Source organism: Sinocyclocheilus anshuiensis, unplaced genomic scaffold, assembly GCF_001515605.1.
Source record: "Sinocyclocheilus anshuiensis isolate Anshui unplaced genomic scaffold, SAMN03320099.WGS_v1.1 scaffold1493, whole genome shotgun sequence".
Taxonomy (NCBI): Eukaryota; Metazoa; Chordata; class Actinopteri; order Cypriniformes; family Cyprinidae; genus Sinocyclocheilus; species Sinocyclocheilus anshuiensis.
In genome coordinates this window covers 419,493-447,353 of record NW_015547727.1, presented here as the reverse complement: position 1 = coordinate 447,353, position 27,861 = coordinate 419,493, and the positions used below count along the sequence as shown (strand labels likewise).

General features: G+C 38.2%; 2 protein-coding genes across 5 annotated transcripts in view; both read left to right on the top strand.

Annotated features, from left to right (window-relative positions):
• The window catches only part of LOC107704305 (transcription factor Dp-2-like), a 73,636-nt gene extending 67,783 nt beyond the window's left edge, over window positions 1–5,853 (top strand). For all 4 annotated transcript variants that reach the window (XM_016507192.1, XM_016507194.1, XM_016507196.1 and 1 more), the window contains 5 exons: window positions 1,290–1,358; window positions 3,270–3,421; window positions 3,791–3,957; window positions 4,784–4,826; window positions 4,922–5,853. In XM_016507192.1, the coding sequence (XP_016362678.1) occupies window positions 1,290–1,358; window positions 3,270–3,421; window positions 3,791–3,957; window positions 4,784–4,826; window positions 4,922–5,039 (549 nt within the window). In that variant the 3' untranslated portion in view covers window positions 5,040–5,853. The remainder of the gene's footprint in view (window positions 1–1,289; window positions 1,359–3,269; window positions 3,422–3,790; window positions 3,958–4,783; window positions 4,827–4,921) is intronic.
• Window positions 5,854–7,450: 1,597 nt separating this feature from the next.
• LOC107704304 (sodium/potassium-transporting ATPase subunit beta-3-like) overlaps window positions 7,451–27,861 on the top strand; it is a 31,913-nt gene continuing 11,502 nt past the window's right edge. Inside the window, exons 1-2 of the mRNA XM_016507191.1 lie at window positions 7,451–7,747; window positions 24,550–24,678. Coding sequence (XP_016362677.1) covers window positions 7,642–7,747; window positions 24,550–24,678 — 235 coding nt within the window. The 5' untranslated portion in view covers window positions 7,451–7,641. The remainder of the gene's footprint in view (window positions 7,748–24,549; window positions 24,679–27,861) is intronic.

Here is a 27,861-nt window from a genome sequence, read left to right as displayed (position 1 = left end):
AGTTTTTCTTACTACTTTTAATGAAGATGATTGTGTGTTGACCGTCTGCGTATTACTTTGTTTCATTCGTGGCAGTTTGCACGTCGGCTTGCTGAAGAGATACTCAGCTACTCGTCCACTGCGATGCGTGTTGCATTAGCACAGTCATATCTGACTATAATGCCATATAGCTAATAACACGCTCTCACACGTTTATTATTTGAACATTTTGGGAGGAGTCAAATTTACATATGTGGTTTCAACCACCAGATGCATTTACACTTGTCCAATAAATGAGACCCCTGGCCTTTTCACGATTGGATAGCTATCCGATCAGACAAAACGCATGAAGTGACCAGGTGTAAACAGCCCCTATATGCGCAAAGTTAGTAGAGACAAATATATATATATATATATATAAAATAAAATAAAATAAAATATATAAAATAAAATATTAAAAGTAAAAATAAAATCATTTTTGTAGTGGGGCCAGTAAAAACATTAGCAGGGCAATCAAATCTCTTATCTGCTGGTCAGGCCGGGCTAACAGAAAAAAAAAAAAATCTTTATTGCTCAGCATATACTGAGCATATTCCAAATCAATGAACAAACAAAAGTCATGCTTGACAGTTTCATCTTAAATAATCCAGATTCACACAAGCATATCCCATCTGTCTTATTCAGATTTTGATTAACCAGAATATTGGTTTAACTGGGGTATATTTGAGTTAATGCACAGACTGCTTAACAAGCAAACTGTATGTGCTTTTATCGAGGAAAGGTCATAAATGGCTTAAGCAAAATCTAATCAACACACCTAGATTTTTGCTTTGCATGTAAATCGCTGTTTTGCAGGTCTGACCGTGTAACAGGTGGAAAAACCTGATCATTTAAAAATCTAATTTACATTCTAATGTCAGTTGTCAGTTTATTGATTTGCATGTAAACCTGTAAAATGCATTTAATTTGATAGTTTTCATTGTTTTGTAATGCATGTGAACATACTGACTGACGAAAATCAAGATTTACTAAAATATACTAGACCAGTGATTTTTGTTTTTGTGAGCCATATCATATGTGAGACATAAGTAAATGCTTTAATACTACTTAGTCTTGCTTTCAGAAAGCATTGTGTTAATGAGGGCACAATGTGTGTGTTTGAAGAGCATCTGATTGCATCTGTTAGTGTCACATCTGTGACGGCCTGACAGACACAAACAGAGCGTGAATGGAGGATGATGATGGAGAGGAAGCTCATACACCTTCAAACCATCTAATGCTATTCATTTATGTGTCTGGTCATGTTTCAGCTGGAAAAACAGAAGCGTTTGGAAAGAATCCGACAGAAAAGAGCCCAGCTAGAGGAGCTAATATTACAGGTTTGTGCCACACCTGTTTGTGTTTTTGTGTCTGTTCTCTCACTAAAGACCTGCAGCCAAACTTCCAAACAGCACTACACATGGGAATCATCTGTAGAAAAGGAATTACATGATTCTGATTCCACTTAGCGGTTTTGAGGAAGCACCCACCAATATAAGTACATATAGCACAGTCGTTGGTTCATTTCTAGTTGGGAATGAAGAAAGCAATGACTTTCTGTTCAGTGACTATGATGAAAAGCACTCAGACTGATTTAGTTTGAGTTTGATTAGTTTGTGTCATTAGACAATTCAAACCATTGATGTGTGATTTTTGAGACAGTCTTTTTTTGACTGATTCATAAGGCCCATGTGCTACAAAATCAGTGGCAGAATGCTAGAGCTGAAAAGTGGTGTGTAAAATGCTGTCGTATTTAAGTGTGATATTGCATCCAAAATGAAGAGTGCAGATGCACAAATATCAGTTCCAGGTTTATATACTGTATATATTTGTGTGTGCGTTTGTGTGTAATTAGGCGCGTTTCCATTACCCTTCAAAATTGCGCAAATTGAAATTGCGAATTGAAAATACGCCTAATGGAAAAGCGTCAGTTTCGCAAAAATGCCCATATATCGCAAAAAAGTTTTTACGCTCGCATTAGGTGGTTTTTCAGGCAATGCTAAAAAGGAATAATTTGCAAAACTGCAATGGAAACTTTTTTTTTCACATTTACAGGTCACATGGCGTATGTAAAAATTCATATGATCATTCTTCAATGTACTATAACATCCAAGAAATACTTCTTACATGGCCGCTCTCCAGTATAAGGGGCTTTCCCTACCATTAATGCTTAGACAGTTTACACTGCACACGTCTGCGGTGCAGTGTGGCTCTGATACGGCCACTGAAGCTGATTGCAGCCACTCTAGTCAATGCTTGTGCTTATTCCAGCCGCGCCATGCACGTTTCTGAAGCGGCTCTCTGTGCTAATAAATAATAAATATAGCCAAAATCCCACCAAAATCCGTTGCCATGACTTATCGCGAGAGGCAAAAGGTTACGTTTTAGTCGCATAACATTGGTTAATGGAAACGCTGTCATTTCGCAATACTTTTTTATCGACATTTATAAAATATCGCCAAAGTTTTGCGCAAATCTGTAATGGAAACGCGCCTATTGTCAGAAAGCAAAATACAGTTGTCTATAGCGCACACAAATGTCATTGCACATGGAAACAAAAAAGCTGAGAATCAATTCTCAAGTTTTTAAATCGAGAATAGCAATGCATCAGAACAACATGTAACCCAAAATCTGCTGAAAAAATATTTTCGTCATCAACGCCAACCAGCCTCACTCCATCACTCCAAAGGATGAGTAAAAGCAGCAGATGAGAGGGGGAGGGACTCATTAACTGTGGCCAGCTGTGGAAAAGCAGCAAACCACTAATATTGATTCATTTTTCTTTCTGAAGTGAGATGAGAACACCATCCATCTCCTGCAGTCAAATTAAAGCCCACACACAGAATCTCAGGAAATCACTGCTGTCTGTTTGTGTTGATGTGTGGCGTTACTATAGATGACCGTAAATGATACGGCGTGCAATGCAACAGATCACAGGGATGAGGCCATAGATGTGTGGACAGAGCAGAAGAGGCCTTGGTCCTGCTGGGATATTGATCAGGACTTGTCCTTAAGCTGGGAGGCCTGGAGCGCTAAATTAAATGCATTGGCTTGGTTCAAGTCGTTGACCAACCCCCACACGTCCCGAGACTGAACCGAGTTAGCATCTGTGTGCATATATTAGTGCTATGACCACACTAAGCTTTTATTTATCAACATGCTGACTGATTTAAGGTTAATGAGTGGACCCTTAAGGGCCGAAACTCTCTGTGTATATGTGTGCTGATTTGTGCATGTCTTTCCGTGAGCAGCAGATCGCCTTTAAGAATCTGGTGCAGAGGAACCAGGCCAGCGAAGCCTTGTCCCAGTCAACTCCCCCTCCAGGATCTGTCATTCAGCTTCCCTTTATCATACTCAACACTGACATCCGCACCGTCATCGACTGCTCCATCTCGAGTGATAAGTACGGGATCTCGTTCTCCACCTATTTGGCTTCTTTTCTCCATTTTTCTTGCCTCTCTCTCTCCCTTTCTCTCTTTTGTAGAAAACCTACAAAAGATAGTTTTTATAAACCTAGTAAAATAAACAGATTTATTCTATATGAATATGTATGTATGCGTGTTTGTGAAAACTTTTGTAACATTATAAATGTTTTACTGATTAATTGAATGCATTCTTGCTGAATATCAGAATTTATTTCTTTTCAAAAAAATCCTTTTGAATGGTAGTGTATTGTTATTGGACCTTTACTTTACCCATGCATCTTGTTACTTATGCACCAACTGTAATAATAGTATATTTGACTTAAAAACGAACTCGTTCCTTCAAACAGGTGTGAATACCTCTTTAACTTTGACAACACATTTGAGATCCATGATGACGTTGAGATCCTGAAGCGGATGGGCATGTCTCTGGGGCTCGAGAACGGCACATGCTCTCCAGAGAACCTCAGCGTGGCCACATCTCTGGTGCCCAAGTCTCTGGAAGCGTATGTGACCAGTGAGTATCTCATGGCACACATGTATGCTCTGATAAAACGTCCTTTCAGTTGTTTCATCTTCTATATCAGTCTCCGTTTTACCCTTCAGCCACAGACGTCCTTCCTGTGCAAATAAAGCAGCGTTTCATTTATGCGTGTCGAGTTGCTGTCTTTAAAGAGTTAATTGAATGAATTACTCACCCTCAAGGCATCCTAGGTGTATATGACTTTCTTCTTTCAGTCTTTTCTTTTTAGAATCCAGTCGGAGTTATATTCAAAATTGTCTTTGATCTTCCAAGCTGTTTAATGGCAGTCAGCGGGTGTTGCAGTGCATCAGTCCAAAAGAAGTGAAATAAAGCGCATCCATCCATAATAAAAAGTGTCTCACACGGCTCCGGGGGGTGAACAAAGGCGCCCTGTAGCGATGCGTTTTTGTAAGAAAAATTATTTAAAACGTAATAATCAATTTAATCTAGCTTGCGCTCACTGTTGTACACGGAAGCAGTTCCGGGCTGATGACGTATGAGGTTGGCGTTGAGCATGCGCCGCTCAGAAGTGACGAACGCGGAAGCGCAGGGGAGAGACAAACAAAAATTAGAAGTACAAAACGAGGATTTGTAAAGAAGAATGTCGGAGGATTTCGATATAAGCCAAGAGGAGACTGGTTTTCCTTTGCTCCTGTTAACAAACGTTGGTTTTCACGAGACTCACCGGCACATGCGCAACGCCGACATCTTACGTCATCCTTCCGGAGCTGCTTCTAAATAATGGGCTAATTTTCATTTTTGGGTTAACTATCCCTTTAATACGGGTTTCTAAACAAAACATGTGATTCGGTCCCTACAGACATGGCCACAAACTCCAACAGAACACCTCTGAGCCACACAAGGTATGTCAGTCAGCACAGCATCCTCAGATATACCGACCGCTGCTTTCAATCAGGCTGTCGTTTAGCTGACATCCCGTCTCTCTCTCTGTTCACAGTCACAGCAGCACAGCCCCGTCACACACCTCAGAGTCCCGCGGCCAGACGCCCAGCTCCTTCAACGAGGAAGAGGAGGATGATGATGAAGACGATGACAATCCCTCTTCCCCAGAGTGATCCTGAGCCGAGCCGGGGAGGAAACGCTACACAGGAAATAAGCTGCCACTCCTCTCTATATTACCATATTTTTAACTTCCCTCATCATCTCTTTCTTCCTCTTTCCCAGTTTGGCACAAACACCAGGAGTCTTTGGTTCTGGGGGAGATGGGTTACTGTATTTTTCTGGTGCTTTTTGGCTAGCGAACCGTGGGTCGGGCCATAGAGGAGAGCGAATAAGTGAAGGTTAAGACATCTTCAGTTCAACTGTCATCTCAGTGTACTACTCTTCTCTGCTCCCTACCCAGAGAGACGTTCAAAATCTTCCCAAAAATGTATTTATTTCGGTCATATTTGAATATGACGATATCTGCGTAGTCCAGTGGTCTAGTGCCACTTTATTTTCTTTTCCTAGGGATTGGAAAGCAACGTCCTGATCTTACTGTTCACCGACTGGAGGGAATTTACATCCTTGCATTTCAAAAAATGGAAAAATGTTCTTTTTTTATTGGTCGATTCAATGTCATTTTGTTGTATCGTATAGTTTATTCCTTGTCATTCATCGCAATAGTTGAAGAAAAATAAAACATGGGTGGTTGTATCTGCTGTTCCGGGTTCAGATAGCTGCCAGCCTGTTGCCTCAAGCTATTTGAATGTTGCATGTTGGGAGATGTAGTCTTGTTGAGAGTTTTTGTTCGCACTGAGTGTGGCAGATGGAAAGGAAACAGTCCTGATCCACTCAGGTCGCCATTTTAAACCAACTCAACCCAATAGAACTAATGAATTTTGGTTTGCAATGTAACTGTATGTACATGTATACATATATAAACATATAATTTTGGTTACCTGTGTTGTGGTGTGGTCTAGAAAAAAAATGAAGGTTTAAAAACTCAATGCTTCAAAGCTGTAACATGGTATTATTAATATTACCGATTATCAAACCGTGATATTCTATAAAAATAAATAATTTCAGCAGCATTGCAAATTATATCCTTGTAAGTACTGGGTTATGTTCACAAGACCAATACTTCATGTGAATTTAACAGATTTTAAATATACTTGACATAAGTGCATCAGATCAGGGGCCTGTTCTTCGTGCGTTGCTAACTCTGTTAGCTGGATTTGATTGTTGATGATTTGACATGATCTTGAATTATTTGGTTCTTTGAAGCTCATCCTGGACTTGCTGTCATAGCAACAGGTCTGTAAACTTAAACCTGCTCGGGAGCAGGCTTATTTCATGTAAACAGGATTAGACTGCATCTTTTTAAGTGCAATTGATATTTAAAATCTATCCCAGCCACTGCTACTTTATTACAAGAGTACCCCACTAATCCGGTGACAATAATTTAAAATAATAATAATTTAAAAATGTTGTTGAAAATAATAATATAATATTGTGTAATCTATAATACTATAGACACAGCCAGTTTTACTTATTGAAAGATGTATTCGTGATCAAATAATTACTTTATAATTGTATTCGAGTCTTACACACATGCTGTACAATTGATCTGAGTCGTGCATTAATGGGGTCATATGATGCTATTATTTTGTGTATTTGGTGTAACAGAATATGTTCTTTATGCACCAAGAGCTTGTAACACTCCAAAGAGAAAGAAAAAATTGAAATCGCATCATATGACCCCTTTAATGCTGTCACATAACAAATCTGCTTCAAAGATAAAATTACATGAATTGCTAATTACAGCATTGAAATAAAAATGTAAAGCCTGCACAAATACTAGAAATCGTGAATATAAATAATTTGGAATCATGTAATGAATAAATAAAAGTAGTAGTGCACATTTCATTGATCTATTATAACATTTATGTAGTTTTGTTCGCTTGGCTGTTTCCTCATAAAGGTCCAGCAATTTGTCAAGTTTTGTCAGGTGTCTTTTTTAATTATATGATGTCATTACGTTGCCAGCCAATCGCTGCATTGCTGATCATGGTTTCGGGTATCGATACATCTGCCCTTTACGGAGAACACGCATTAAACTCAGACAACTTAATCCAGATATTTTAATCAGATCCGCAAATTAGTTTGAAGAACCAAATTAGCCAGAGATCAGTTATCACGATTAGAAGATCTGGCATCTTTCAAATCATCTCCGATGTATTAAGCGAGGTACCAAGAACGGGCCCCAGATCCTTAAACTAAATATGAAATAAATGTATGATTTTTATGCTGTTTAGAATAAAAATTTGCGGTTATTCTGTAGGGCCAGAGAAAAAGAGATAGATCTGAGAGATCTTAGTAATTATTTAAGATGATGATGATAATTTATTCATAGGTTTGTAGGTGTTTCAAGAAAAAGAAGAAGAAAAAAAACTTTAATCCGTAATGAATACATTTTAGAAAAGTTATTTTTTAAGTTGCTATTTTCAACATTTTCTATTTTTGCACTTGGATGCGGCTCTACTGCGCATGCGCCCGAGCGCTTTAAACGCCGCTAGTGGAGAGCCCGACCCGCGGACTGCTGCAGTCTGGAGCCGCGCGGAAAGACTGCACACCTCATTTATTTCATAACGCCTAGGTGGCGAGCCCGAATTGGCGCTTTCTTTGATTTGTCCTCATTCATCGTCCTCAAACTGGTTTATTCATCTTATTCGTGCCATGGCCAACAAAGAGGAGAAAGCTGACGAGAAACAGTCGAGTTGGAAAGATTTTATCTACAACCCTCGGACTGGGGAATTCATCGGGCGCACCGCGAGCAGCTGGGGTGAGTAATCGTGTTGTTGTTTTTGACAACTGTCAATTGCACGCCCTAAAAACTGATGTTCAGATCTCAGAAATATGAAACTACCTATGATGTAGGTGTGCGTTTTGTGGCACGCAAAATTTGCGGTGTTTTACTGAATTGCACCATAATGCAAAGCTGGGTTGCATTGAAAGGGTTTCTTACAGCAAACCGAGATTTATGGCTCTGCTGGTCGCATGTGGCAGCGTGCACCACACATCTGCGGGATTCCTTGAGATGCATACATGTCAAGCCATATACAACAATGTCACCGTTTAAAACACATCCATAAGCTGTAAACCGAGATGCCTGTAAACGCTCTGGCAATCGATGGCATATCCCCTCTTTCAAGAAACCTCAAGTCAGCTAAAATAGTATGGAGTTACATCCCTGCCATAATTCGAAATAAATAAACAGATCCTGGATAAAGCTTTATAGAGAGGGCGTTTCGATTTAAAATCTTAGTAACTAGCCTACACATGATTCCTCCGCTTGCTGCAGAGTATTACCTCTATGACTGAACTCCAGCGCCTAATCGACACATTCGAGATGAAACCCCGTCAAACATCGGGGATTTCCGTGAGTGATCGGCTTTTAATTGAACAGTGCGGCAGATATTCCTTCGCGTTTGTGTCCTGCAGTTTCACAGGAGGCTCGAGGTCTATGAATAGCTTTCCTGAATGTCATCACTACTCTCTCTACAGCAGGCCTGTCACATTATCATTTATAATAATCATTTGTATGCTAAATATATAACGCTTGTCGATTATTCGCAACTCCACGAATGGCGGCTGCTAACTCGCACCTGCCTCGGGTTCATTTAGCGTCTCTACTTTGAGATTTTACCTGTTTGGAGAAAACACTGCGGGAAATGGAGAACAGGCGCAAAAAATCGAAACATTTAATTCGGAATGTTGCCATATTCGATATTGTTAGTAGCAGCGCGTGCGTTCTTCTGGAATGTTTCGGCTGTCAATCACTCGCGGCCGTGGTGACGTAGCCTCCGCATTCATTCGATATGCAAATGAGCGTTGCTGAGGTTCACAGCCCTGCTTGAGACGATAAGAGGACATTTCCACGTCCCTTGACACAATTGCTTCACTGAGGAAGCTCGAGGAGGAGATGCCTTCTGTTCTCTTTTTTGATCGCATCTTTTATTCTATCTGGCCTTGTTTTGCAATGCACTGTTTGCATGTAGATTCTCCTCAAAGCTGCAAAGTGTCCATAATTATGGGTGGGGGTGGGGAGCAATTTCTTAAATACCCAGTTGCTTGGTAACCGGCTTTGCATGAAGCTATTTCCTGGTAGTTGCAGGACTCGGGTCAGACAAGCAGCCCGGTGGGGTTTGTGATGCTAAACTCTGCAGTAGCTCAGCTCTTCTTCAGTGGGATGGGTGTTCCTGGGCGTGATGCATGCGCTCCCCCCCTCTCTTGCATTCTGCCCCTCCTCCCTTTCCTCTCAAGGTCAAACTGGTTCTCCTCAAGCTCCTGTAGCAGTAGGCCTTGTGAAGGAAATCGATTTAATTCAAATTAAATCGAACCTCCAACCTTGAGGAATATGCTTTACACGACGAGGAACTAGTTGTCCTGCTGATCTGGGCTTGTTCTTCTAGGCCTGTGTTCATGCTTTCACTACTGGCTGTATACTGGTGCTCGAGCGATGCTGATAGCGCTATCTAGAGTGCCTGAAGCGTTAAAGATGGTCTGTGGTTGACAGAAGTGCCACTTGCTATATCAGCCTTATATCTTTGGCCATTGTGAATTCTGCTTTTCATTCTTTTATATTTGATAGGTTGATATTTTGGCTGACATAGCTTTGTCAAAATTGCAAGAATGACTTGTGATAATCTTGGTAGTATCAGTAAGAATGGGTTGAAAATGATAAACAATCAGTATTTCTTTTTCCCCACGCATGCCATCATTTTCCAGAAATACTGGTAGTGTTCATTAATTTATTCCGGTTTATTTGGAATTACTGTATAATTTCATGCTTTGCATTTAAAACACATTATTTAGTGAAAAAAATATATATTTATGTGTGTTAGTGTATAATAATAATTTAAGATATTATTAAAAAATACTAAACATTAGCGTGTAACAAAAGTTATTAAAAATTATAAATATATTATAAAATGTTTTAAAATTAACTACTTATTAAACTTTTTTTTTTTTTTTTTTTTTTTCCACATGCCTATATTTAACTTTTTCATCAAATGTATTGATTGATTGGACCAGTAAGAAGTTTGGGCCAAGTAGAAAAATGTTTTTTTTTTTTTTTTTCTTTTTTTTTTTGTTATATTACTCGGTCTTATTTTATTTCTTTTTTAAGTAGGCAAATGGGATGACCCTCTTTGGTGTTCTATAGTATAGTTTATATGTTGGGTCTGTGAGAGAGGTGGCCTCCTGCCCATAAAAATTGTATCCAAGGACAAATAAAAAGATTTTTTTAACTTCTCCGACTCTTGCAATGTTGGCGTCCCAGAGCGGCCCGTCCGTGACCAAGTAATTGAAAAAATGTCCACGTAAGAGAAACCGTTTTGGATCCCGGTCTGCTTTTACTTTTCCCGAGGGGAAGTGGAGGAGGTGGAGAGTGATGGAGGGAATGATGGCTAGTGAAGAGATAAAAGGATCAGGCTGGAGTTAATGGACGGGCCCGGCTCCGCGAGACGTCTGCACCCTGATGCACGTCCATTTGGATCAGCTCAGATTAACGCTTCCCAATCTACTGTTGATTTAGCAATCACGCTAATCTGTCAACTGCGACTGGGATTCGTGGCGGTGCGCTGCTGGGATCTCAGGATATGTTTACCATGAGCAGTTTAAACTGATGAAAACAAAAGACACGTTGTTCTCTGACAGGAGAGCAGCCATGTGGCAGCGATGCTTTCATATGCAACAATGACCCATTTCTGCATTTCACCAATGAAACTTCTTGCTCCCGTTTGCCCCGTTAACACGGCCTTGAGATGTGATTTGGTCATGTGTGTTCAAGCATGTTTGGCTCGGGCTTCACAATGTAGTAATTGAGGAACTGCATGAGTGGCTTTTCATGTTAATATGGGAAAAATTGCCATGAACCGTTTGACCCTTCATGATCGAAGTTAAAGGAATAGTTTGCTTAAAAATGCTCTTATTTATTTTGTGCTTGGAACACCGTTTTTGAAGCATTTCAAAAAAGTTCATATGTGTATGCTCCAAACAACACATCATAATGCTATCATAATGTTTCAAAGCTTCTTATGAGGGGAAGAATTAAACAACAACTTAAAAGCATATACTTCACTCGAAAATGAAAAATGTGGTCATTTACTCAGCCTCATGTCATTCCCAATTTGACGTACATTGGGGTTGAAATGACAGTGGACCCAATTGACTTCCTCAAAATATCATCTGTTGTGCTCCACAGGAAAATGTTATACAGTTTTGAATGACATAAGGGGAAAATAAACATTGGTAGACACAAAGCTGTCATGTTTATTCAGAAATATTTGAATATTGCATATGATTCATATGTAGCGCTTTCATTATGTTGTGTTTTGTGGAAGTTGGTAGATGTGGTTATTGCTGCTGTATTGATAAGAATTGCATTAAAAAATCTTTAGAATTTCTCTTTCAGTGCTGCGAAATAACTTCAAAATGGAATGAATGGTAGGTTTTTGATTCGTGATTGGTTTAAGTTGGCATCTTTCCTCACTGGAAGTCAGAAACCCATTATAAGGATCTCAAAGGTGTACTTTTACACTTTCTCTTTTATCATTTACTACACTGTAGCATTCTGGAATTACTTGAGTCGTTGTTTTAAAACCACTCATTTTAAATGCAAAACATGCTGTAAAGTTTAGCTCAACTTGACTATCATGTCTCATTCATCACTATTTCTTTTGCTCGCATTCATTGACATCCCTAATATTAAGTATTAAAGGGATAGTTCATCCACAAATTTAAATGTTATCATCATTTACTCACCCACATGTTTGTTGTTCCAAAACTTTGTGTATGAGATATTGTGAAGAATGTTGGTAACCAAACAGTTGGCGGTAGCCATTGACTTCCATAGTATGGGGAAGAAAAAATAATACATGAACGTCAATGGCTACCAGCAGCTGTTTGGTTACAAAGTATCAAACACGGGTTTGGAGCAGCTTGAGAGTATGGAAGCCCGTTTTCACCACTGAATAAAAAATAAAAAAGGTAATTGCTATTTTATCTAACTTTTTTCTTGCAGTTGTGACTTTATATCTCGCAATTCTGAACGAAACTTACAATTGAGAGTTATGAATTCCAATTCTGAGGAAATAAAGACTAAAAAATAAAATAAAAAAATGTACACAATTCTGACGTTTTTCTTAGAACTGTGACAACTTTATTCAATGGCGGAAACGGGCTTCCAATATGAATGCAAGTAAATGATGTCAGAATTGTCATTTTTTTGGGTAAACTATCCCATTAAACTTTGGACTGAATGTTTTTTTGTAAAGACTAGGGCTGGGACATTAAATCGATGCATTGAGTTTCGTGGATCGATTCTGAGATTTTCGGAATGCATCGTGATTCTCTCTCGAATCGATTCTGAGCTTAGTTTTTAACAGCAGATGGCGCTCTAGGCTAGTTTTTAACCTCACACTCAAATGCTCACGAAGAGGAGTGCTTGTGCAAGTAGTAATGTAAGTGGGTAAATGTACTTGCACATCGGCTTTTATGATGCGAGATTAATGTAAACACAGCCCACTGTGAACATCCTTGTAATTCGCTTCAACCTTTTCGAACTTTATGAATGATTATTTTAGGTTTAAATGGTGCGTGTGTAAGGAACTGGAAGCAAGCAGAATACGGCTATTTCTAAAGCACGCAGCGCCATCTGCTGTTAAAAACTAAGCTCAGAATCGATTCAAGAGAGAATCGCGACGCCTTTGGAAAATCTCAGAATCATTTTTTGATTTGCGATGCATCGATTTATTGTCCCAGCCCTACTAAAGATATGGTTTATTCAGGAGAGGTGTGCAATTGCTTTTAATGATGCTTATGAAATTCACCTGATGGTAAGGGTGCTCCGATCAGGAATTTTGGAGCCGATCACAGGAAGCAGTATCTGCCGATATGATCATTGGCACCGATCTTTTTGAAGCCGCCTTTTATCATTTAATCATTTATAGTGATGCTCCAATCAGGTTTTTACAGACATTCATTCAGGGCCTGAATTTCATTTTTGAAAATGGGGGAAACTGCCATCTTAGCTGACTCTTGTGGGGGGTATTTTTTTAATTTGAGGGGCGGAGGGGGTATTTTTTTTTAGATATTTTTCAAAAATGTATAATCATTTAACCTAAATGTTTGACCATGCAGTTTTTACAATGGGGCAGTTGCTGCACAATAGCTTACACACAACACAAGCCTGATTTGGAGAGCTGTATGTGAGTGCTGTGAGTGTGCATGAGCGCACCGGCTCTAGGAGAGTGTGCAAGTGCTGCATGGTATAAACACTGGCAAGACTTAAAAAGAAATGCAAATGATAATATTTAGTGATGATTGATTCAACACTGCCTGGATTGTGCTAGTGACAATTCCTGTGTCAACTGCATGTCATGCCAAACCTCTCACAGCAGGCGCGTCGTCAGCTTGCGATCGGTTTATGAGATCGGCCTTTATAGAGACCGCCGCTCAAACTTCCCAAAGCCATTATCAGCCAAGCAATCAGGGCACCCCTACCTGATGGACAATACATTGAGTGGAAAAATCCATAGGCTTGAATTAATAGAGGAACCTCAGCTGAATATATTAATCAGAGAATCGTTTGACTTTGACCTGTTAGTAACCTCCTGGAATACCCTAGCAACCGCATAACAACAGCCTAGCTAGCATCAAAGTCCCTTTCAAGAAAAGGCTGTTCACTCTGCGGCCATATTTGCAACGCAGATCAGCCAATGCACATGTGCAGTCATAAGCGCGAGTGTCTGGTTTCCATGGGAACCGGAGCTTCTAACGACCGCTGCAGTGACGCAATGACTTTAGCAATCAGTGATTGGCTCTTTTACTTAGAAGGAGGGACTATTCCGCCATGTTACGCGTTGCATTAGGAGTGAACCGTCTTTGAACCGTCTTTGTATGTCTGTAGTCTTTAATACTTTAATATTAATATATTCAATATATACCATCCAGAACAGCCTAGCACTGGCAAACACCACCATTTACTTCAGAAAATGTGAAAAATGTCCTCTTTCATGCCCAGAGTATTTTATGCTAATAATGAGAAGAGCGAAAGTGTAGCTGACTGCGCCGCTGCAGTCGTGTGAATGAATTAGCACTAGCCCGAGGGAACGGCGCTGGAGGAGGGATTCTGGCAGCAAGGAAGGTCATGCTGGGAGTCTCAGCTGTTCTCCTCTCAGCATCACTGGGTGTCCCGCCACGCTTCTGTTCCTCAGCCTCCAGAGCCGAGCTGTCCTCGCCGGTTACGCTTACCCTTGTTGATTGCACACTGGGGTAAAATGTACTTTGATGAAATACAGTTGATGGTGCGTAGAGCAAGAAATTTTGGTCAAATGCTTTCTTGTGTTGATGTGTTTCCTGTTGAGACAGGAAACTGCCAGTAGCCTTAAAGATGCAGTATGTACTGTAATATTGCTAGTGGTTGAAATTGGCACTGCAGTCCAAATTCAAAATACTGGAGAGAGTCGTTTCTCCCGCCCCTCCTCCTCAGACTCAATGCTCACACGGGTTGCCAGATTGAGGACACGCAACAGGAACAATTGACAATGGAAGGCGATGGCAGTGGGCGGAGTCACACAGATCAAAACAAAAACAGACATTCCGACACAGAACACACAGAATAACTGGCTGTAGCTTTGTTTTTTGAGTGAACTTAGCATGTTTCCTAAATATCTGCAAACATATTATTTTAAAGCTTTAGTACAGTCAAAAAAAAAAAGACACGGCACCTTTAAATTTATGCCTCACCCGTGAATGATGATTTATTTCTTTTTTTACTCGCTAGAATAGCACTAGTCGGAGAAATGTTATTAGGGGAGGGGCATACTTATTCTGCAAGCATTTGATTGGTTAGTAATATGCATAAGCCCAAAAGTGCAGGATGAGTCATCAGTATATTTGATCATGATTCCTGGAAGATACAGACTAAATTTAAAAGCAGATATCTGTTAAAAAGATTTGTTTTTGGCTTTTAGGTGTACACTTGCACCTAAATTGATCTCCAACATAATAGATTTTCTAAAGTTGATGTGTCAGATAGGTTTACAGAACAGATTTCTGTGCGAAACATTTGCAAAAAATTGTAGTTTTCAATTCAGCGAGACACTTTATGTAAGAATGGGTTTATAAGAAGAATGAAAAGTGCATGTTTGATCATGTTTCATGAGCAGATATTTTGCTTTTATAAAACAGTGGCAACAGCAATATGATACAAGACAGCAACGTTTAATCAATAATTAGCTGATTAGTATAAGTTCATTATAATGACAATAAACAATTCTTCCACTAAGTAATATAGTTTTTGTAGCGTAACTACACAGAAAAAAAAGAATGGTGTAAGATTTACTTTGAAACCGTTTTTTGCTCAGAAATTCTAGTAAATTTCACAAATAATTGCAAAAAAAAAAAAAAGTAAAAGCAAGTAACAAAGAATGTGGTTTTAAAATGTACTCAATCTTTATTAACAATTTAGAAAATCACTTGCGGTCACTGATAATTTTGTCAGTAGACAGTAGAATTTTACAGTGACTTCAAATGTGGTGCATCCAATCAGCTTTTAGAGTCAGCATTACCTTATGTGTTTTTATTTTTTAGGCAGGGTTAATATATATAATATCCCACATTTATGCCTACCAATTGCTTATGATGCGTCTTTGATGAATTTACAATGTTTACATTATGGTTATTATAGTATGTTGTAGATGGTTGTAAGCTTTGCCTATTGTTTTCTCGCATCTTTTTGAATGAGCAGCTGGAAGTAAAACAGTCATTTCAAAATAAGAGTCATGATTTATCTCAGGCTTGTTTAAGATTAAAACTCCTTCACTATGCATAAATCTTTTTCCTTGCTGTTAATGGTATTGTAATCGTTTAATTGCCTTTCTTTATAGACACGCTATCATATCGGTAAAATCAAACAACGTGATATGATACAATCCTTCAGGTCATCAAGTAGGTCATGTAAATGAGGGTACAGCGTGTCTTTTTCTTACAGTAACGTGCCTGTTGATGTGATGGCCGTCCCGAGCAGGAGTTAGTGGTGTAACATGCAGCTCAAGTGTATCCGCTTACAGAAAAACACACTTATGGGGGAGGCACAGTCTCAGTACAGGACCCTACATTAACCCCCCACCTAGCTAGCCAGCCGGGGTATTTTTATCCCAGCATGCCTGGGCACTGGAGGAGGAGGACAGTATCTGGTTCTTCAGGGCTTGGGTTTCTCAACAGCTGAGAGGAGCCGCTGATAAAGACTTCTCCTGTGTGCTTTTATTGTCTCCTGTCTTTCACTGTGGATCTGACTGTCTCGTTCATGCATTCATTATGAGCTTCTCTTCTCTCCATACCTCCATCTCTTTCATTTATTTCCTGTGACGACATTCAGTCCTGCTTCAAATTACACAGTGGATTAGTGAAGTTGACAAAAAAAAAAAAAATGATTATATATATATATGTATTCACGCCACCTAAGAAATGCATCAAACTAGGCATGGGCTGGTATGAGATTTTGACTGTATGATAACCTTAAGCAAAAATATCACGGTTTCACGTTATTGCGATTACAGCTCTAGAATGACTTATTTTTAAACGTCTGGGTAAAAAAACAACTATTTTTCCATTGAACACAATGTGTTTTTTTTAATTGATTTTATGTAAAAACATATAATACTTCTAAGAATAATATAAAATGATGCTATAAAATCAACTAGTTATTTTAGTGTTGATGCATAATGGGCCATTCCACAGAATTGGTCCAAAATCAGCGTTAATAACATCTTGAATCAAAAGTCTTTTTCCTAAAAAATTGTATGTATGCAAATTATATAATATCCAAGGTACACATTTCTAGTAATTGTGCAGTTAATTCTCATATTGTATTTTCAGAACGTTTTGGAATATTTGTCCTCTACCCAAATTTGTCACTACCGAAACACCGTAATAATAATTTAATTAGAAATCTTATATTGACCTATCAAGATTTTGCTTAAATCTGCATTGTAAATATACTTTTTTTGCTATTTTTCTTTTTTTTTCAGAGGGAAATCAATAACAATTACATTTTTTTTAACAATGTTTCAAGTGTAATTTATGAGATTTGTTGTATTTTGAATCCAATCTTTCTTTGTAAAAAGCAAAAAGTTGATCATACTGATATCAAAGTTAAGAATCCATTAGTTTGAATATACATTGAACCAAAAACTATCATAACATCTTGGTTGATAATTCAGTATACTTTATTTTTGACAAAACCTCCCATGTTTCGGTAGTGACAGCACATTTTCGTTAGTGACCGTAACGCTTTGGTAGCGACCACATCACATTACTGAATGTTTACTTGCATACTAAAACATACTAAAAAACTGCATAACTATACTAAAATTGTTTATTTCCCCCAAATATGAGGATTATGTGTTCCTTTTGTCATGATTAAATGTTTCGGTAGTGACTATCTGATGGGATAACAGCCAAAAAAAAAAACAAAGATGTCACTACCGGAACTCCACCAAATGTTTTGGCAGAGACTATTTTAGATGCTTTTGAAAATCTCAAAGATGCTAATCAGCACATGGTTAGCTAGCACAGTTCTGAATAGTTGTAAACGCATAATTAAATGATATGGAATAACTCCTAAAAAAAAGTGTGCTTAATTGCAGAAAAAAGGTGTTCGGTAGTGACGTTTCTTAGAGTTACACACAGAATTTTGAGCACATTTACCTCAAAATGATGGGGCCTATGTATGTACTCACCCTGTAGCTATGAGAGAGAGACACATCAATATTTCCTGCTCATAAATGTAGGGGTGTAGTTAATTTCAGTCTCAGCCAATGGACTAAAACATACACCGTTTCGGTAGTGACATGAAAATGCCATGAAAAAAGTTTCATAATTTACAAAGAAAATATAAAATATTTTTTTGAACTTCACTTTTTAAAATAATCAAAGTTATTAAAAAAAAAAATGAAGAAAAAAAAATACAAAAATTATTTCAATATTTTCATAATTTGAAATTTAGGTGTTAGGGTTCAGGACAGCCACCTCCCAATTGAAGGTACCCAATAAATGATGATTTTATATATATTAAGCTTACTAATATTTTAAATATTATTGTGGGTTTCAAGAGAGAATCGAAGGATCTTAGTAAACATCTAAGATTTGAATACTTAAATGCTTTTTAAATGTGTTTTTTGGTGGTGGGACAGCAGTTTGCACCAATTCTGTAGAATGGCCCATATAGCGTTTAGCCAATTTTTAAAAATATTTATTTTATTTTTTAAGCAAGAGACGAGAAAGAATGAAACTATTACTACATGAACAAGATGTTTATTTGCTTTGTCTTCAGCGTCTCTGGCCTCTGGTAACGGCCGTTTGCAGACTTCGTAATATTTGCACACAAACGACATTTTGGAAAATGATTGCAATGCAGTTTGTTCAAGTCCAGAACAGAGATGGTCTGAAATGAAACAAAAAACGGAAAATTTGAGTGGTTTCAAATCGCGGTATACCTTGAAACCGCTAGTCAGTCCATCATGCCTCAAACTGAATTGCAAAAATAATGATCGTTTTCAAGCAGTCCCACTGCACGCCTCCTGTCTTCTGTTGTTCAGATTGATGTTCGTCTCAAGTTGACGCAAATTGTTAGAGCCAGATGTTGATATTTGATATATGTTGTTGGATTGGATATGATCTTTTTTTTTACCTTGTGAAAGATTACAAACTCAAAACTTTTAAACTGTTTATCATGAATGTAACAAAACTGAAGTATATCATTAACAATTAACAATACTTTTTCATGATACAATGTTCAGATTCAGGAATTTCTTAAGTCTTCGAATCAGATGAAATGTTCTGGATTTCAAATATACCCCAAAGTCTATGCATTTTCTTAGCCTTCTGGGAAAAGATCTTTTGCTAAACTAATTTATAATAAGAAAATGAAAACAAAGATTGCATTTAAAAAAAGCCAAATTGCAATTGTTATTCGTCTAGAAATTGATGATGCATCAAGAAATGTTGTCCAGTACTGTTAATTATGTAATTGCAATATAATTGCAGATATTTTAAATCTTTCACCTGTATTTTCTTAAACATTTACATTAAAACTTCAATCTAGAATTTTTTTGCTTCAGGTAAAAATCTGGAATCAGAAAGTTTAATTGTATCCAAAAACCTTTGAAGCAAAAAAAACTGTTCAGTATGTTTTAGAATGAATGAAATACCATTTAATACTGGCCATATAATACTAGGCATTTAGTGGTCTATTTAAAGTGCGTTTAAATTGAATTGATGAAATGAAAATATTTTTACAAACCATTCAGTCAAAATTCAAATATAGTTTTCATCCTTCTTTTGTTGTTTGGTTAGCAGAAAGTGGAAGTGTATCTTTGAAACTCAGATTTATTTTACAACCAGCCCACAGAATCACACACACACATAGTAAGGGAATCTTGAAGGCACGTCCATTGTTGCCAGTATTATTGACCCGGTGAGGTCAGATCTAACGTAAGAGGCATTAGCGAGAGCGGAGATGGAGATGCAGTGAGTTAGAGTGAATGGTGAGAGGGAAATGGAGATCGAGAGATGATGAGATGAGCTGAGTGTCCTCCTGACAGCGACGAGCATCTGCTGCTCCACTATCCATAGCCGTCTGAGTGTCTCGGTCTCCTCAGCTTTTGCACTGTTCCCACATGCAGGGTGTTCTTGGTCAGGAATGGTCTTCAGTGGTGGCTGATGAACACGGTCATGCATTTAAGATGGAATATGAGCATCAGTGAGCATCACTGAAAAAATTCTCCTGTATGCTTCCTTTACTAAACAACATCCCTCGGGGCTTTTAGTCCACATTTGCTCAGTTAGAGAATGCTTATGGAGTATAATGCGTTTACTTCATTTCTTTGGAGAGAAGTATTTTTTTCTGTTTTTACTCATAAGCAATGTGAGCATTATGGAGCACTAAACACTCTCCTGTAACGTCGGTTTCATTTATACTGGTAGCGCCTCGCGCAGAAAGTCCACAAGTGAGGTTTGTAGAAATCATAAATCATATTACGTTCATATGATGGACAGGGGCATCCAGCGCTCACGGTACTTATGAATGGGAGAAACTGCAACACACAATATGGCAGAATAGTCCCGCCTTCTGAGTAAAAGAGCCAATCACTGATTGGTAAAGTCAAATATCAAATATGAAGTTTAATCGTAAGTGTGCTGAACAGAATTTGATGTTCCCCATTCAAAGACACAGGAGCGCTTGTGTGACTCAAATAGCCGCCCGAGAGGCGTTTCAAAGATGGCCGCCGAGTGAAACGACTTGCCTTTGGTAACATGCACATAGAAACGTTTCGGCTGATGAAACATGAAGACAATACACACAATTAACACGAAATCCAAACACGATTACAACAATACTGTATATGGTTAATCTGTGTTCAAGCCATCTTGTGCAGTTTCGTAAGAATAAGCTATTTTGTGTTTTGTCTCATTCTATGATAATTAGTCACATCGGGTCTCTGAGGTTATTTTAAGCACTCGACTGATGTGCTGTCGTTTAATTTTGGAGCAAAAAATTGTCATGTTTTGATGCCGTGTTAAGCTAATGCTTGCTAGCCCTTATGCACCTGTTGTCAGAACATTGTTGTAAGACTAGTTTTTAAAAGCAAATCCACATAAGATCATTGGAATGTTTCATTGTATGAAAAGTCTTTCTTAAAAAAAACAAAAAAAAACAAAGGCCAAGAAGGTGAATAAGTTTGGTCCAAGATATTCGGTTTAAAAACGTTCTCTCCCACAGTCATCAACATGCACGCCATACTGCCGTCACATCACCCAGAAATCACATGAAATGATCACATAAAGCTTTAGCGGGACAAAGATTCATTTTGGTGGCTGACAAAATATTTCCAATGCAGGAAACCCCTGTTTAGGTCAAAGTTCATGAGTTCCACAGCAGACAGAAGCACAGCGCGTCTAGACGTTTGCTAAATGGAAATTTAACGAGAGCCAAGTCTGATTAATAACTCTTCACTCCCATCCATCAAACTAGCCAACGTCTCATCATATGGTACAAGAGTTTTATCACGGGGAAAGTTTTTGTTTGTTTTTTTAGGTGAGAGATACTGTACAAGTTGTAAAAAACCCATTAAAGAACAAATTCTCATTGTTGTATAGTTTTGTTTAGCACCTTTTAAAACTCCTGTCTGAGATTCTGCGTTCTGATGGGATTCATGCACATTTATAGTTAGTTGGTTAAAGTGAAAATGAAAATCTGTCATTTACTCCCCGTCATGGCATTTCAAACCCATCTGATTTCAACAAGGATATTCTGCAAACTAACTCCTAAAACTCATGGTCCACCTGAGAAATAATGGCATACGACATGAAGAGTAGATGATGACAAGCTTTTCACTTTTTGGAGAAGTGTTCATGAATTAAAAAATCTAGTTTAAATGTGCCAAGTTCTTACAGTACTTTTTTGTGTACTTTCTTTTGAGTCGTTTTTCAGCTAAAGTCAGTTCATTGATGATTCAGTGATGTCGTCATCATCCAGTTCAGCTCTCTTCCAATAGTGTCTGTGCAATCAGTCAAGCATCCCCAACTAAGCAAGCCGAAGGCAACAGTGGCAAGGAACCGAAACTCCATCGGTGACAGAAATGGAGTGATCTACCATCTGGTCTGGATACGGACTGGATCCGTATGGCTACGGTGACCTCGGAATAAGAGAGAAACAGACTAATATTAGCGTAGATGCCATTCTTCTAACGATGTAGCAAGTACATCGGGTGTTATGAGAAGTGTTCCCAGATCCGGTTGTCCTAATTAATGCAACCTAAAAATCCTTTAACGGATTTGAATTATAGAAATGTGTTAGTGTGTTATGTGTAAGCCAGGTTAAAGAGATGGGTCTTTAATCTACATTTAAACTGACAGAGTGTGTCTGCCTCCCGGACAACGCTAGGTAGATTGTTCCAGAGTTTGGGCGCTAAATAGGAAAAGGATCTGCCGCCCACAGCTGATTTTGATATTCTAGGTATTATCAAATGGCCAGAGTTTTGAGATCGCAGCGGACGTGAAGGACTGTAATGCAATATGAGCTCGATCAAGTACTGAGGAGCTAAAACCATTCAGGGCTTTATAAGTAATTAGCAAGATTTTAAAATGTATTCGTTGTTCAATAGGGAGCCAGTGCAAAAAAAAGTCTAAAGTATAAATTTAACAAAAAAAAAGGTTTTTAAATATATTGTAAAAAAAAAACAATTATTAATATAATTATTAATTCATAAATTAAGAGACTTATTGACCTTGACTTGGTTTTTTTCTGCATGGTTGTTAGATTTGGCAAACAAAAGTTTAAATATGAACAAGCAATGAAGCATATTTATTTCTTAGAAATAATGATAATGTGTTCTGTTAGTAAGTATTTTTTTCTTCAGTGCAATATCGCTGTACTTTATGCCACCAAAAAAATTAAATAAATAAATTATCATTCAGAAATTGAAAACGTTTATCATAGTAGAGGTGTAATTACGTCATTGTTTGTATGAAATAGATTTTTGTGGAATTTTATAAATGAATAGATCCAGATGCATAAATGAGCATCATGTCATTAACCCTTGTATAGAATTTTCAATTTGCAGGTCAATTCTTTGGAGAAATCTAGTGATGGTTGTTCATTTGCGTGTCTGGCGTGTGGTACACACTTTAAGACTGATTCACCGGGGGAATATTATGACAGGCAGCAGAAACAGAAAGTGCGTGCGTGCGTGCGTGCGTGCGTGCGTGCGTGCGGATTCACCGGGGGAATATTATGACAGGCAGCAGAAACAGAAAGTGCGTGCGTGCGTGCGTGCGTGCGTGCGTGCGTGCGTGCGTGCGTGCGTGCGTGCGTGCGTGCGTGCGTGCGTGCGTGCGTGCGTGCGTGCGTGCGTGCGTGCGTGCGTGCGTGCGTGCGTGCGTGCGTGCGTGCGTGCGTGCGTGCGTGCGTGCGTGCGTGCGTGCGTGCGTGCGTGCGTGCGTGCGTGCGTGCGTGCGTGCGTGTGTGTGTGTGTGTGTGTGTGCGCGTGTGTGTGTGCGCATGTGTTTGTCTCCATAGGCCAGTGCTGTGCCTTCACTAAACTGTCCTCCCCCAGATGCTATTTATAGTAAGAGTCCACCTCAGAGACATCGGCAAAGAAAAAATGCATCTATGATTAAACTGAGCCTTTCTCTGTCTCACGCTCTTATACACAGTGTTCTTTGCTTCCCCTCTTTTAGCATTTTCTCTTGCTATTTATATTGCTTTTCTTGTTCTTCAAATGGTATTTCTTTCCCTTACCTCAGACCCGGTGTGTGTTTCTCTGTCTAAGAGCAGCTACATTCACCTACAAACACCTGAGTTTCTGTCCTGCGGTTTGGACGTCTGTGGAATATTTTTTTTATGGTAACAGCAAGGCATTCCTTCAAATACTTTGGAGTACTATTGAAATACCACAGTATGTAAATAAAGCGTTTAAACGGTACAATGGTATACTGAAACACCATAGATACATCACTGTACTGTATCAGTAGCAAGGTTATTACAGTGAACTAAAACCAAAAAATCACTTCAAATATATAAATTAAAATAAACATTAACTGAAATAAAATTTAAAAAAATTAAATTTTTATTTCAGCTACCTGTCAAGGAAACATTTCTTATTTAGCTTGTTGTAAAAGTTTTTTTCTCTTTTTCCCTCCCTTCATACTTTTTAAACATGCATGTTTCTGAGGGGATTTATCTCTGTCTTTTTCCATTTTCAACTCTTTCTGTGACTTTTTCACATTACAGTAATTAGTAGGTGTGTAGCAATTCACTTATATGCAATGAAATATCGACTTGTGAATCGAATCTTTTTTTAAATGCAAACAAATCATGATTCATCCAATTTGCTCGAACCAATTATATTTGGACCTGTTTGATTCAGACATCCGGTCACATCTATTGCCACGAAAGTCCATCAGGATAATCATCCCAAAATATGCTCCGTTTTCATAATGCAAATATAATGATTGTAAGGTGAAATATGACCCGACCATTTCTGGCTGCCGTTCTCCCAGATTGTTAACCGTCCCTCATTATGTTTTACTTTTCCACCTGTCTTTTCTCCAGAGCATTCAACTGTTACATTCCTGGTTTTACAATTCCACCTCGTTCCCATCCTCCCTTCTGTTCTGACACGTCCTTGTGTAGTTGTGCCAACCGCCGGAACTAGTTTAATCCTCACTGTTGCACTACTAGTTTCAGAGCCCCGAGCCATACAACTGTGTGCTGATTGACGTGTGAACCTTGGACTCTTTCCTGCTCCGGTTAGACATTCAGCTGAGGGTTTGTGCGCTTTATGATTTAGAATGTTTGTGAATCCACGCTTTTACGATGTTCTTCAAATATTCATAAATAAAACGTGATGCTTTCCAGATGATGCACTCTTGAGTGTTCTGGATGTGGACTCTGTATGCACTAACCACCTGTTGCTCCTGATGGGCTTTGTCTGTAATGTTACTTTTAACGTTATGGAAACAAACCGTACATGTGACCGCTCTGCCGTGTTTAATGTGTCTTTCTTCTCTCTGCAGCTCTTATATTCCTCTTTTATCTGGTCTTCTATGGCTTCCTGGCGGGAATGTTCAGTCTCACCATGTGGGTGATGCTGCAGACGCTGGATGAGCACACTCCCACATACAGGGACCGAGTGGCCAATCCAGGTGAAAATCCCACAGCATTAAGACATTATTCTTTGTTAAACCTCTTTGGAACAATATGTACTATGAAAAGCGCTAAACAAATAAACTGAAGTGGAAAAACTACAATTTAACACCGCAATACGTTTTTCAAACAGTAGTGTGCTGCATTGGCCTTGGCATGTTTAAATTAGACATTGTTTGTCAAGTCATGTAGATGTTTCATATATACAGAAAACCCACATACTGCACATATATTATAAAGTGGAGGCGAAGAAGCAGTATTATAGCACGCTATGGAAACCTGTTTCTGCCACGGGATGCAAAAACAATTTTTTTTTTTTCCTCACAATTCCATTTGTATGTCTTACAGTTCTGTTTTGTTTTGTTTTTTTTTCAGCACAATTGCGAGATATAAACTCGGAATTGCGATATAAACATTTGCGAGATATGAACAGAATTGCCATGTAAACACAGAATTGCCATGTAAACATAGAATTGCAAGATATAAACAGAATTGTGAGAGATAAACTCAGAATTGTGAGATATAAACTCGCAAGTGTGAGAAAAAATTAATTGTGAGATAAAAATAGTATGCCATGGAAGACTTGTTTCCGCCACAGGACGCAAAAATAAAAAAGTCCGTAGGTGAAAATAAAAAAATCAAACCGTAGGTGACAATGCACACGATTTATCTACTTGTACACACACCTGCGTCTAATCTGTTAAAGCAAAACTGTCTATTGTCACAGCAAGCCTCACATTAGTGTTCATTTCGTTAACGGAGTCTATGACGAAAAATGTTCGTCAACGGAGTTTTTTCCCCTGACGAAAATGAGATGAGGTCATTAAACGATAACTGAGACAATATCAACATTAAATATTGTTGACGAAAAAAGACTAGACTAAAATGTAGTTAAAAGAACAAAAACTTTACCAAAACCTTTTTATTTTTGTTGAAAAAAGTGGAGCCAAAACATTTCAGACTGCTGTACAAGACTCTATTACGAGAGTGTTCATGTTTGCGGTTGCCAGATATCAAGAGCTCAAATCCTCCGATAGTGGTTGCGGATTGTAACGTTACTTATGCAACCTCTGTGCAGCAAGTCATTTTGCCATTGTTTTAAAAGAGAAACCATTAATGCTATTTGGAATTATTGGAATTGCTTTTAGGAATTTCTTTGTTATAATATTTGAGAGTAGGTTTTTGTTACACCAGTTTCATAACGTAGACCGTCTTTGGAGTATATTTAGCCTCTAATTGATATCCTGTTATAAATCTGTACACTAGATGAGGTCAAATAAACCATGCATACGAGTCGATATTCTATTGATTTGTGCTTATTGGTGAAATAGCAACTTCTGCTGAAATGTAAAAATAAATTTCCCAAATGACAACAATCGTTGCAATTAAAATTGAGCAAAATAATATTTTTTTTATAATTTTAACCATTATACAGTAAGGCGGAAATATGACGAAAATGTCTAAGTTTCCACTGACTAAAACTAGACTAAAATGCTCAGACATTTAGTCGGCTAAAACAGGACAAGTTGACTAAATATGATAAAAACTAAAAGTTACATTTGACACAAGACTAAGACCGAGACTAAATTAAAAATAGCTGACAAAATGAACACTACCTCACACGTGAAACGGTTACTCCATATTTGCTAATTTTGCAATGCATATCTCTGTGAAACCACTATGTTTGTTCAAAGAATTCCTCACTGACTGGCGTATTCAGACTCTCCTTTTGTTCTCTTTGCCTCTATGGTTTCTTTTTATGCTTACACATGAATGTAAGACTTTTTAGTGAAGGAAAACTCAGGCATTTTATGGGAATATTGTAGGTGGTTTACTGAACCAAGATGTGCTGTTATAAATATACACATCTCTCTGTGAATGTGTGTACATATAAATCTATGTTATTTATAGTGTAGGCTATTTATAGGTGATTTATAAGTGATGTGGTGATCATACTTGAAATGTTTGTGAATGGATTCTCAATGTATTAAATTCAGTCTTCGTGTTCGTAAATTCAAGTACAGTTTTAAACTATTTCAAATGAAAATATTTGAAATAATATTTAAATGATTTAAAATAAAATATGTCTGACCACATGGTGTACAGAGAGAATCAGATCAGTACCTGCCTTTAAGATTTATTGATCTGGTTGTGTAGTTACTGGTTCTAAAATTATTTTTAGGATTTATAAATCCTATATGAACACAATTTTTGATTTGTGTGAATAACATTGAGAGTAACAGGACTGATAGAATGTGCGGTAGTGGTGTCTTGTAGCTGATGTGATTTATTCGCCACTATTTTTACGGTTACCTCCATTGCAATCAGAACACACAGCAGCAGTCTCAGCAGTGTTACACATCATCCATTAGCCTCACACACATATACAGTGGTACACACTGCAGCCCACACACTTGTGTACAGTGGTTGAGATGAGTGCTCCAATTCCTTTTCCTCTTGCTCGATTATGAGTGCCGTTAAACCCGGCGAAGTGAGACACAGCTCACAGGTCTCTCTCTCTCTCTCTCTCTCTCTCTCTCTCTCGCGCGCGCTATCATTCATCCTTCCCTAAGTGTCAATTTATTCCTCCCACTGATCTTTTTTCTTTCCACCCTCAGCTCCCCCCCTTCCTCGACATCTTTTAGTAACAGAATGTTCTCAGTACAGACACAGTTGGACATCATTTCAGACAAGTTGAAGTTTAGTGTGTCCAATTATCAGTGCCCTGACTGTTCCAAGCTAGATTTTGAGGCGTTAATGAGCACACATCAATGATTACGACCAAAAGGTGTTCTGATACAATTATAAAACATGCACAATGAGCATGAGTACAGGAGCCTTTGAAATAGTGCATCATTTTGAAAACATCTAATTCTACATATATAAATGATCATTGGTAACACTTTATTTTAAGGACCAATTCTCACTATGAATTAACATACATATTACTAGCATACTGACTGTTTATTAGTACTTATGAAGCACATATCAATGCCTTATTCTGCATGACCATATTTTAGATCCCTTAATCCGACACCATACCAAACCTTAACAACTACCTAACTAACTATTAATAAGCAGCAGATTAGGAGTTTAAATTAGGACTTTAAAATAAAGTATGACCCATTAAATGTCTGAAATTCCCACATGGAAAATCTGGAAATATAAAGAAATTTTTGATT